We start from the raw sequence: 13,734 nt of genomic DNA on the forward strand, positions 1-13,734 counted from the left end.
GCTAAGGATAAATGACACGGCACTATGATGGCCATGATTTGTTCTAAATGAATGGCCATTATTGATTTGCTTAACTCCTAAATAATTTGCTTAATTCTTAAGTAAGGGCATTTTGGTGATTTTGCTTTAGGGGCATTTTTGTAATTTCCATTTAAGGGCATTTTTGTCATTTTGAACACAAAGGGATGTGGTTGGCCGAAATGGACCGCCGGCCGCCGGATTCTTGACTGGAAAACGGCCGGTCCGATCAGATCGGTTCCATTCTGGTCAAACCGGGTTGAACCGGTTGGACCCGTTTGACCCGAGTTTGACCGAGTTGAACCGGTTCAATTCTTGGTTCAATTTGTTCCAATTTTGTACAATTTAATCCTTATCATGATTGATTGACCCAATTGAATTGAATTTGATTAAATTGGATTGAACCAATTTGAAATATAAGCACAAATTGATCCAATTTAACTTGTTTGGGCCAATTGCTCTTCAATTTGAGTTAAATTGTATGGCCAAGCTAGACTAATGAATTTATTTGAAGTTCAATTGGCCAAATTGAGCTTCAATTCATCAAATACTCATTCGTGTCTTAATTGCGCAAATCATGAAGAATCGATCGGAATCACTGATTAGGGCCTAAATTTGGGGTTTTTTCCCTTGGCTTGGAATTACAAAATTGGTTCCAAAATTGAATGCAATACGACCTCTAGATCAAATGTTGCGAAGGAAACTATCCTAAAAAATGACTAGAAATGAAGTAATTTCATTTTTGGCCGATTTGAACCAAATTCCGTAAATTGGGGAAAGTTGATTCTAAATCAATTTTTTGAAAATTGATGATGAAAAAGTGAAATTGACACTATTTTGGGATTTTTTATGCAAAAAACCAAAATTTGACTTTGAGTTGACTTTTGATCAAAGTTTGACCAACAAGTCAACTCGAAAGTCAACTCTTTGACTTTTTGAAATTGAAATGTAAAAAGCTAGAAAATGAATGGCTAATGCTGATTCAAATGCTAAATGACTCTTTTTTGGTTGAGGATTGAGTTCTGTCGCTATCAGAAACCCTAATCTCAAGATTTTACCTTTATGACGCGTTAGCTAAAAATTAGGTGTTAACAACACCTTTTAAAGAGGTGTCATTGGTTGTCTGTTGAGGGAAGTTAATAAAACTTCATAGACGACAGAGACATAACAGACATCGTATAGAATAAACAAAACGTATGTTATCCTCTCTCACTCAAAAAACACGCAAAAAGGTTCTATCGTTACTTTGAGATGATGATCGGCATTAAACGCTGTGGAACAAGAATATTTTCCTCATAATTATATTCGGACTGGTGTGAAGTTGTAGATTCGTCCAACATTCGCCAATGATTCAATTCACGTTCCTGGGTAATTCATGTGTTGTGCTTTGAGAGGTTAGTTGATTTCTTCCGCGACTTTTTCCCAATAGTTCAAATAACTTCCTGAAAATAGAGACACAGTGTGACACACATATGTGGAAAAGAACGTAGAGAAAATTTACGTTCTCCTCTCTATTGAATAACACACAAAAAGAGTTTTCATTGTTAATTTGAGAAGACGATCGGCATTAACGCTGTGGAACAATAATATTTTTGTCGTGATTATATTCGGACCGATGTGAAGTTGTAAATTCGTCCAACGTTCGCTTGTGATTCAATTCACATTCCTGAGTAATACTTTTGTTGTGCATCGAAAGGTCAGTCAACTTCTCCCGCAATTTTTTTCCCAACAAAATAAATATTTTTATAAAAAGATAAAGGAAACTGGATTATACTCGCGAGCACGTGGAATTGAAATTTATTGACCACGAGCTTGACTAAACAAGATACTCGAATAACTCAAGAAACCAAACTTGGCTCGAAATCGTACAAGTTTATCTGGGGCAATTATCCCACCGAGCCCAAACTACGTGTGTAAGCAAGTAAGTAGATTGACTCAGTTCAATCTCGTGCCCTAAGAAGATGTTGCTTTCAGTTCCCGCCTGGTTCCAAGCCTGAGGCAGGCCGGCCATAATTGACTAGTAAATATTTCCTTTCAACTCTTCAACGCTTACGCCAAGCGCACACCACGACAAGCACAGCCAAATAGTGCTCCCTAAGAATCTTAAGCCTCTTTCACTATGGCCGATTCCATTCCCATTAAATTTTCCCATTAAGATATATACATACATTATATACATCGAACAAAAAAACCTCGTCTTACCGTCCCCATATCTATCCATGGACACATCATCAGGATCGGCTCTCGAACAAAGTATTTTTATATATTTCAGCAACTTCAATGACAGTTGTCGAACATGCAATTTATTATTTTTAAATCTTTTCTATATTATATATCTCTATTATTGGGATATTTGAACTAGACTGGACATATTTATTCTCATGGTGGCCCACAGACCGCATAAAAAAATATGACTTGCTCTCAATCCCTGTGAACACAAGTTCAACCTCTGTAAAATTAAATAACAAGCTCATAGTAATGATAATAATAATAAATGTGCATTTCACGCACATAGGAACTTCCAACTTCCAGGGGATTTGCTATTTATATTAGTCACCTTCCCCAGGAACAAGATCGTCGGAGAAGTCCTAGTACTGATGGAAGCCATGACCGAACCGACTAATTCGTTTTTCGTACTGATATGTGTCGCCTTTGCGTCCTCTATTTTATTTGTTTCCCTTCGCCGGAAACAGTCCAGGTCATCGCAGCTTCCTCCGGGACCCTCCGGATGGCCGATATTTGGCAACATGTTCAATCTTGGGACGATGCCTCATCGAACCCTAGCCAGCCTCCGCGAGAAATACGGCCCGGTGATTTGGCTTAGACTGGGCTCCATAGACACCATGGTGATTCTCTCGAGCAGAGCTGCGACCGAGTTCTTCAAGAACCAAGACCTCAATTTCGCAGAGCGAACCATCACTGATCTCATGCGCTCTTGGGACTACCACGAGGGATCCGTCGCCCTAGCCCCATACGGCCCATATTGGCGGATGTCGAGGCGGCTGCTGACAGTGGACATGCTAGTTGCCAAGCGGCTCAACGAGACGTCTACGATCCGGAGAAAATGCGTTGACAATATGCTGACATGGATCGGGGAGGTGGTGTCTACGGACAAGGTCCGACTTGGAGAAGGTATTCATCTCGCGCGCTTTGTATTCCTGACGACTTTCAATTTGCTAGGGAATCTCATGCTATCCCGAGACTTGTTTGATCCGGACTCAAAGGTCGGATCGGAGTTCTTCGTGGCAATGGCCGGATTGATGGAGTGGACAGGCCATGCTAATATCGTGGACCTGTTCCCTTGGCTGCGATGGTTGGACCCGCAAGGGCTGAGGAGGAAGATGGATCGGGATATGGGAAAGGCCATGAGGATCGCTTCGGATTTTGTGAGGGATAGGATCGAGGAGAAGAAGACCGGCAGGGATGATGATCGGAGGGATTTTCTAGATGTGTTACTTGAGTTCGAAGGAAACGGTAAGGACGAGCCGGCCAAACTTTCTGAGAAGCAGATCAACACATTCATACTGGTACGACCACAAACTTTGAATTTCTAATCATAAAAGAATACTATGACCGATCATATTAGTTAAAGATTGATCCTTGGTACGTATGTTGTGTGTTGTGTGACACAAGCCATATCCATCACAATACTAGATACTTTTAGTAATCCACTTAGTATCTGAAGTAAAAGCAATAGAGTTCATTGTAAAAAAAGCGCAGTAATGGAACTCTAACACTGAATTGGTCGTTTTGTTTGGATAGACTACAGGGGTGTCGGTTTGTCTCTAGATGCATTAACCGAATTGCTATCTTTTCTGCCCTAGAAAAGAAATTTTAGGGGAGGGTAAAAAAACTTGGGTTTATATGTATGCTCTGAGACAGAAGAGTAAAAGCAGTAATATTAATATAGAAATGGAAATTCGTAAGTTTCACTAAGCTGGCATATAAAAATCGAGAAGCTTTTGAAAAGTCATGGGTTGTCCTAATGTTTATGGAACTTTCTGTCTGCTTTCGTTCTTGAAGGTCATAACAGTCAATATGTGTCTGTGTGGTTGTCGGAGCTGTTTATTCAACAATTATAAAAAGATGTACTTGAAAGAGTTGGATTGTAGGATATACCTACCATTCTCTCTTGGCATTATCGGTTTCGAAGGCTGAAGGGTAGGCGCAAGGTGGAATCATCTTAGTGAAATTTTCTAGCTCTTTAATCCGAGTGCGCACAAAATTGTAATCCAATTTTCCTTGAACTAGCTGGGAAAGTGTCCATGAGTGAAAAAACTTTAAATACAAGTCTTTGAATCCGGGAGAGGGGGGTTATTGTAGCCATGACCACCACCCTCGCAGCTGCTGATAATAAGACCGTTTCCATAAATCAATGGTTAAGATTTATTGAAGTACCCTAGTGAGTACTATGTGAAGTAGAGGATCCATGTTCCACACGTTTTATCAAGTGTTTTAAATATTTATGGATCATAGGATGACCACACAACTAATAAACAAAGCCCGACATGACCGTAGAATAATTGATTAACAATTCGATAATGTAAATACTTATAAGTTGCTTGAATATCACTTGACTATCCAAATATCTCACAATTTGTATAGCACATCATCGTACCCAATTTTATGAATCAACTTTTTACATTCGTAACTTTACTTGAAAGAAGATAGGCTTTCTTCCATCAATATAACCTTTTAGCTTTATTGCTAGATTATGTAAAATATGTGCCGAGAATCCGATATATCCTTTGTGACAAATATGCAAGTTTCTGAGTATGTAAACAAGTACAATAATAGACGTATAAAAACCTGTTATGAAATTATTCAATAGAAGTATTGTGGAGTAAGTACCTCCATGACAAAGGGCGTTGTGACTTAAATAGGATGTTAAGCAAACTGCTCACAATTGCAGCACATTCAAAGCTGCAATAGTTTATATAGGCTTTTATAAAGGGGCATCATCAGCTTTTATACAGCAACAACAGCTTATATTAGCTTTAAGGAAGCTGCTCATCCAGCTGAGTTGCTATGGTTCTGAAATAATATATTTGCGAACACACAACTTACGTCACTTGAAAACACATATCCACTGTCTCCCACTGAAGTATATTACTTATCTATTTTCAATTTCTTGTATATAATTTTGAATAGAAGAAATCATATCTGGTCCAAACTTAGAGATGGTGTTGAAACATAGAATATGGTAAGACTAGTATACGATCCACCAAAAGCAACATGTTACTCAAAAACGGCTTAAATGGACTGCTCTCGGACGCGACTTTGGAATTCGAGGATGCAAAAATCATTAATAGTTATGGATATCGCTCCATTTCCCGAAATTTTGGCATCCTTGCTCTCACACACTCGCCTCTTGACATCACAGGAAATATTCTTGGCCGGTGCGGAAACAACAAGCAGCACTATTGAATGGGCGATGACAGAACTCCTACTGAACCCAGACTCCATGGTCAAGGTCAAATCCGAGCTGTCCCGGGTGGTCGGGTCCAACCGAAAGGTCCAGGAAACCGATATAGACCAGCTCCCCTATCTGCAAGCAGTTGTGAAGGAAACGTTCAGGCTCCACCCGCCAATCCCATTCCTCGTGCCACGGAGGGCAATGCGTGACACTGTCTTCATGGGTTACGACATACCCGAAAACACACAGGTCTTTGTGAATGCTTGGGCGATCGGTAGAGACCTGGATGTCTGGGAAGACCCTATGGTTTTTAAGCCCGAGAGGTTCATCGGTTCGAAGTTGGATTATAAGGGTCAACATTTTGAGTTCATTCCATTTGGAGCAGGTCGAAGGATGTGTGCCGGCGTGCCCTTGGCACATCACGTGCTTCATCTGGCTTTGAGCTCGCTGCTTCATGAGTTCGATTGGGGGTTCGATGGCCGCATTGATCCAAAGAAGATTGATATGAGAGATCGGTTGGGGGTGACCATGAGGAAGTATGTGCCCTTGCTGGCGGTACCCAAAAAAAGATCAACGTGAGACTGTGTTCAGCTCTAAATGTTTCCATGTTTACCTAAGTTAATATTAGTCTGAACTTTTCTTTGCTTCCTCAAATCTACTGCACTCACGGACATTCGTCGTTCCTGTAATCCCAAGTCTAAATATGTCAAATAACAACAGGCTATGTTGTTTCGGAATTTATATACACGCATCATTAAATGAATGGGTTAATTATACCATATTTAGCCTCGCGACCTTCTTCAAGGTGCACTAACAAGGGAAAGCTAGGATTACTAGGCGGGCACAAACAGTTTGATGCGTGTATGAGCGAGTGATTTTAGGAATGGGAGTGTAGGGAAAAAGATCGCTGAAGAAATTGACTAATCTTTTGATGCACAACAAAAGAATTATCTAGGAATGTGAATTGAATCACCAGAAGCCACACAAGGTGAAATAATTGATCGATCAGTAAACACAAGTGATAGATGTAAAACAACAATGGTCTTCCTTCGCACTCATGTCTCTCTCCATTTCAGAACAACTGCTTTCCTAGACACATCCTATAAAGCCATATTTATTCATAACTGCCAGTAATATGCTAAAATAGCAACATTGCTCTATTACTTTGAAAAAATAGTCAAAAGTAACATAGGGCACAAAACGAGGAAATCAATAAATTACCTCAAGGACTCACACGATAAGTAAATAGGGATAATTTCACTCACCTCCCTTATCGGTCAAACATGTATGAATTACATGCTATAGCGGATTTCTCTTTCTAAAAGAGCATATATCATTTACTAAACATATCCACTATACGGATCTTAGCCTAAATATAGTCACATGTTACTCACGTACATATATTTAGCTCGAATGCTATATCAGCTCTCTATCTATAGCGCCCAATTAAGTACTTGCATCCGGCTTCCATCAAGCATACATGATTGTGGGACTATCATGTTCGGTCTTATCACATATAATCAGAGATCTCATCTTAATCCTAATCAAGGCGACGAAAAATTATATTATGTACTAAATTTGTTCTTCTAGTATTTATAGTACATATCATCTCATTTCAACCTACTTACTATAGCATTTGAGGTTATGTACTAAATTTGTTCTTCTAGTATTTATAGTACATATCATCTCATTTCAACCTACTTACTATAGCATTTGAGGTAATTATTCATGTGAGTGAGCCAATCATTGCCTGGTGACATGCCATATAATAATATATGTGTGTTTGTGCTAGTCTTAAAGAATATTGTACTAATTGATAAAACATCAATTTATTAAAAGAAAAAATAAGTACAATACATACACACATATAATCCAATGATCCTCAACAATATTACATATCACATTCTACGTAATCCTAGAGACATCTTGTGGGTCAAGAACACATCTCTAGAAATAACCTTCGTGAATGGATCAGCAACCATTCTGTTGGTAGAAATATATTAGGACCACTTCCTTCTGCGCTATTATATCTTCGATGAAGTTATTCTTTATGTCAATATACTTTGTCCTACAATGATACTTAGGGTCTTTCATATAGGCAATGGTTGCCTGACTATCGCAATAAACTGTCACTGGTCTTGGAACATCAGTGACAATGGCTAAATTTTACAAGAAACGTTTTAGCCATACTGCTTCTTGCACTGCAGTAGAACATGCAATAAATTCTACCTCTATCATAGATAGAGCTATGCATGTTTGTTTGTTGCTACTCCAAAAAATTGCACCTTCATTAAGCAAGAACGCATATCCAGATGTTAATTTACGCTCATCCAAATCTCCTCCCCAGTTGGCATCTGAGTAACCTAATAAGCGTAAATCGTTCCCTTGAAAATAAAGTCGATAGTCCATTGTGCCTCTCAAGTATCTCAAGATCCTTTTAACTAGCTTTCTAGTGTGCTTGACTAGGATTTGAATGGTATCGACTCACTAACCCCACTGCATAACATATGTCAGGTCAAGTACACATCATAGTATACATCAAACTTCCGGCTACACTAGAATAAGGAACAGTTTCCATTTCTTTCTTTTCTTCTAGAGTCTTAGGACACATCTTAGAGCTTAGGCCTTCGCCTTACATGATTGAGGTATCAATGGGATTACAATGCTGCATATTGAAACATTCAAGATCTTCATTATATAAGATTTTTGTGACAGACTAAGGAGTTTCCTTGTTCGATCTCTTTCAATATTAACTTCCAATATATAAGTAACTTCTCCCATGTCCTTCATTTCAAAATTAGAGGACAACCATTCTCTTATGGTGATAACCAAACCCTTATCATTCCCAGCTAGTAGAATATCATCCACATAGAGTGATAAAATCACAAAATTATCCTCGGACCGTTTGACATACACACAGTGATCTTCTTCGATCATCATAAACCAGAAGAAGTTATGGCTCGATGAAAACGAAAGTACCACTGTCTAGATGATTGCTTAAGGCCATATAATGATCGATGAAGCTTGCAGACTTTGCGCTCTTGACCTTTAGCAATGAAACCCATCGGTTGTTTCATATAGATTTCCTCATCTAGTTCTCTATTGAGAAATATTGTCTTTACATCGATTTGATGTAATTCTAAGTCCAAAGTTGTGACAATAGTTGGGATAAGCCGTATGGAGGTAAACCTTACAACTGGTAAAAAGGTTTCCTCTTGCAATACCCTCTTGTTGACTATAACCTTTTGCCACAAGACTAATCTTATACTTTTCAACAAACCCATCTGCCCTATGCTTGATCTTGAAAACCCATTTATTTTCAATAACCTTGCATTCAGGTGGTAGATTAACAAAGTCCCAAGCATGGTTTGCTCTCATAGACTCTATTTCATCTTCCAAAGCTTTTCTCCATTCTTTCTTATCAATAGATGAGAGAGCCTCTTCAACTGTCTTAGGCTCTGCATTGTCTTATGTAGTAATCATAAATGCTTCCCCTTCAATCTCAAAATGACGACGTGTGACGTCCCAGGCGCGCCACCCTACTAATGCGGTTCTTTTATCTTCTTTAGTGTTATCATACAAGTGGAAGCTAACATTTAGGATAGCACTTATAACATAGATGAGGCCCAAACAGCACAATCAACATGACTGAAGAGGGATATCATTCTTCCATTTCTTTTCCTTATTTACATACACGGACAATACAACCAAAAGACTAACACTGGGAGGACCAAAAAGATATAAGCTCTCCTTCACCACTAAGTGACCCTATACATACGTCACCGCTGACATCAACGCCCGTCGTCACAGTTTAAACCAAAAAGGTGATAACTGCGGGATTCCGAGATGGCTCCCCATCCAACATACGCTACCACCACCCATCTAAGGATCATTGAGTTCCTTCGTATCATGGTTCTCGCTTGGACCACTACTCTCACTACCACCATGTCATGCCCCGTTCCATCGAGAATGCTAACATCCCTCCTCTGTCGTTATGTTGCGACAACTCAAGACATGTTGCTGACCCATTCTATTATCTCTTATTGGACGCAAGCGGAAATGTACAGACTCCTAATCACATAACAGTAAGGGAAATAGCTAGGAAAACTCATTAACGGAAAAACCAGCGAGCCATTTTATAAACATTAGTTAACCTTGACAAGCTACACTTTACAAGCCTATCTAGGGCAGCTTTCTCAACGACCAGTCAAATAAAAAGGGGTGATCGGTCAGGTCAACCTAGGCTCCTCTATCCAAAACGGGGTGGTAAAAAAGGTGGGGCATCCTAAGGCCATCACCAAAGCTAGTAGTACTTAGGAGAACACTCCGAATCGGACTCCTCGGCATCCGAATCGGGATTAGAGACATTTTCATCATGAGGGTTGAGGTCCATCAGGTCCCAGACCTACTCGCCACTACCTCTACCAGGGGGCCCGTCGAATCCCCTAATAGGGCCAAAGAGCTCATCTCCTTCCCTTATGAACCAGGCTATGAACTTATGCAGTACCTACATAGCCAACCCTTCATCGACCAGACGGTCATCAAATGACTCTGAAAGGCTCTATCCGATCCGACCAAATGCTCAGTCACTACCATGCCCATATCCATGGGCACCCCGAACCTCATAGGATGCTGACTCATAACTAGGAGTCTGAAAATAGTTAAACAAACAACAATGAGATAAACTCAGGAAGCAAGCTCCCTAAACCTCATTTAGGAGAGTACGTTGCCTCTGGATCGCCCTAAACGTGCAAGTCACTATCGATGAAAGATCAATAGTAAAGCCCCTATTTTGCCTAAACTATAGACATGAAACAGTTATCTCACCCTTTTACTACCATCCCATTTGGCAATTGCTCCAACGAGCACATAACAGGATCACAATAACGTGCATATTCAAGAGGCATAATCCAGCATATTTCATTGCATAACCATGCACAACAACAATTTAATACTCTATACATAATCAATCATCATTCTCAGGCACGTCGTACTCATGATAGTCTAGATTATTAAACGATCCCTTGGGCCACAACACATCCCAAAGGAAGGCGGTCTTCTGGCATGACCGGTCATCGTCCCGCTCCGTCGGGCACAACATCGTCTCACCAACCTCAATGACGGCATCCCATAAATGGGTTTGTTCCGAATTCCATTCGCAAACGACTTCGTCTCACCCTGCCCTCGCGACGGCATCCAATTATCAAATTGGGCATGATCTCTCACAGCCATGGCCAAACCCTAGGTTAGTGGTATTCCAATATAACCGGGCACAAATGGAACTTTTAGGTGATCATGCACATACAATAATCACTCAAGTCCCATTTCTTATCTTTGGAATTTAGTCAATGTCAATTGTTTATGACGTGCAATTCTTTACGCATAAAGCTACAATGAAAATGTACTCATATTTCAACACCAATAACATTGTCCATTCAATTTCCAATTAAACTTAAGCATACCAAAGATTGCGATTTAATCAAGGCATTTTTCAACATAAACTCATCCTTTTTCTCATAGCAATTTAAACCTTATAACACATATCAATGATCATTAATCAAGACAAGTTTTCATTTAACTCATGATAAGTAATCTACTCAATGTGATAAGTGTCACGCCCCGAATCCCTTCGATGCGCAACATCGCACACAAAGGTCGAATTTGGTTCGATGTCCCAGAACGCGTCACCGACCCAACGCCCAACATGCAGATCATTGCACATGCGGAAGCAACGTATATAGATATATATACACCCGTACAATAAACACTATAACCATGGGTAGCACAACAATGGAAATCAATATGAGTAAAATATATACATTTCATTACTATTAAAATATGTATAATATCCATTTACAGGGAGTACAAACAACGGACTCAAAAACTGGTTAACTGCCACTCAAGTCAAAAAGGATCAGTGGCCAGGGATCAGGGACACTAGACTTAGATAGGGCTCTGGTAAAAAAGGTACAGCCCGATCTATCTAAAGCTGGGACTAACCTAGGGGACCCAGTCCGGGTCAGAACCAGAAGACTCAGAGGATGAAAAACTATCAGGCAGCTCCTCCTCGGAATCTAATGAGTCCAACTCGGACTCAGCCTACGCGGCCTCCTCATTCGCGTCCATTGGCTCTACTACGTCCTCTAGCTCCATGTCCTGCTCCATGGGTTCTGGTTCTTCTTTTGCTTCCATCGGCTCCAGATCATCTACCTCCCAGACAACAGGTTCAACTCCAGCACTCGAACTCCCATCAGACGAGGTTTCGGGGCTAACTACGTCTCCATCAGGACACTGCGGGTCTACCTCACTTCCCCGTTAACCGGGACATCAAAGGTACGAAGAGGTCCATGCTCTCCGAATTGATCCCTAAAACACCAGGCTACGTATTCGTGGTGTTGGGGGTACGCCTCTCTCACATCAACCAATATCATAGTACGATACCTAATATACACATTCCCAATCCATAAGGGATGCTCGGTCGACGTCGGCCCTAGCTGGCACGGAATTCCAAAACGCACTGGAGCATCCGGCATCCTCAGATCCGAGGGTCTGAAAAGTTTGGGTTTATACAACCATGAGACGAATCTCAGCGAGTAAAAACCCCCTAAACCTAAACTAGGCTAACATGCACCTCCTGACAGGCAACCAAACACATTCAACCATTACGCAACCAATAATAATGAAATTGACCTAGGCCCTCGGGCCCAGATCACTTACCTCGCTGACCCTGCAGGTTAGGCAATTTAATATAATATCAACGTCACATACGCGACACACTTGGTCACACGTACGCCATACGCATGCTCATTCTCGTCAGTGCCTGTCTCACACACGAATCACCGGCACGCACATTAGCCACATACTCTGGTACACATTTGCCATGCTCATGACCGGCTCAATCATGCATACTCGCACACTGCCAATTTCCGTTTATTAATCGACCCGCGTAAAAACGCATAGGGCCCGACCCGTAGGCCAACAACACTTCACGGCCCGCGCCGAAGCACATGTGGCCCGGTGTCTCTAGCCCGCGTAAACGCATCAGGCACAACACCATTCTCCTTACGGACCAAAAACCGCGTAAACGCATCAGGCTGGCCGTCTTTCAGATGAACCGGGCATCGTCCCGCGTAAATGCATCAGGACGGCATCGACCCCGCGTTGAAACGCATTAGGCCATTAGTGATCACACGTTCATACCAGGCACGAACACTTGCACAATTTTTGTCTCATGCCCAATCTTGGCACACAAAATGCTCGGTCATGCAATTTTCGCACTCGAGCAAATGATGCAGTTCAAATGAGCATATAATTCCAACACTGGCACATCAATGAATCACTAATTCATATGAGCATATAATTTCACATAGCCCAACACATAATTCACATTCTTGGGCATCATAATTCACGCCAAATCAATGGCCAATCGCACACCGCATTAATCGGTCACACAACCACGCGGCATGGCATCATATAATTGAGCATAAAAATGTACCAATCAACTACCAATCAATCAATTATGGCTCCTTAGGGATTTCGCATATAAACCCCAAACAATTCGGACTCAGGCTAAATTAAACCAATCGGGACAGCCACTATTCAAGTCCAACCAGACCACAAAATCATCATTAAAAAACTTCTTAGGTTCCCCAAATTATCATCAAACCAGCCAATCATTCTCAGTCCAATAACCAAGTCCTAAACCACCTAATTAATCCCCTAAATCTACCTAAACCCGTCTAGAAACGCACCATTATCTTAATTAGGGTTTAGAGGGCAATACTCACTTAATCCTAAGCTCCAAACAAGGCTAATCGACGGGGGAACGAACGACCGATTGCCAGCAAGCGGCGAAATCAGCGGCGGCGTCCCGGTATGCTCACGGCGGCGCTTGATCGGAGGGCGGCAGCTACAGCGGTTCAGGGCGGCAATGGGGCTGGTCGGCGGTGGTTCACGGTGAGGTGGTGTGGACGACGAGACGGGCGGACGGCTTAGGCGAGCGGCGGTCTGGCGGTTCCTCACGCCGGCGTCCACGGCTTGGGCTGGTCCGGCTGTCCTCGGCCGAACGGAAGAGAGAGAGAGAGAGAGAGAGAGAGAGAGAGAGAGAGAGAGAGAGAGAGAGAGAGAGTGGGACGAGATGGGGACGGTGGTCGGGTGGTGGTGAGCGGCGGCGGCTGAACGGCGGAACGGCGGCGAAGGCGGCGGTGCTCGGGTCCGGCGGTGGCGCTCACGCACGGACGGAAGAGAGGGAGAGAGAGCCGGCGGGTGGAGAGGGAGAGAGGAAGGAGAGAGAAAATAAC

General features: G+C 41.8%; 1 protein-coding gene across 1 annotated transcript; it reads left to right on the top strand.

Moving 5' to 3' along the window:
- The first annotated feature begins 2,624 nt into the window (after nucleotides 1–2,624).
- On the top strand, nucleotides 2,625–6,013 carry LOC115680361 (cytochrome P450 76A2-like). Its single transcript, XM_030604160.2, has 2 exons — nucleotides 2,625–3,545; nucleotides 5,402–6,013. The coding sequence occupies exons 1-2, from the start codon at nucleotides 2,625–2,627 to the stop codon at nucleotides 6,011–6,013; spliced, it is 1,533 nt and encodes a 510-aa protein (XP_030460020.1).
- The last annotated feature ends 7,721 nt before the right edge of the window (nucleotides 6,014–13,734 follow it).

The sequence above is a fragment of the Syzygium oleosum genome, unplaced genomic scaffold (genome assembly GCF_021117445.2).
Source record: "Syzygium oleosum isolate NSW1041296 unplaced genomic scaffold, Sole_v2.1 Sole_v2.09, whole genome shotgun sequence".
NCBI lineage: Eukaryota > Viridiplantae > Streptophyta > Magnoliopsida > Myrtales > Myrtaceae > Syzygium > Syzygium oleosum.

Excerpts from the sequence above, each read along its gene's own strand:
- LOC115680361 (XM_030604160.2), top strand. The coding sequence starts at position 2,625 with ATGACCGAACCGACTAATTCGTTTTTCGTACTGATATGTGTCGCCTTT. Across the intron at positions 3,546-5,401 it reads AGATCAACACATTCATACTG|GAAATATTCTTGGCCGGTGC; the intron begins GTACGACCACAA and ends TTGACATCACAG.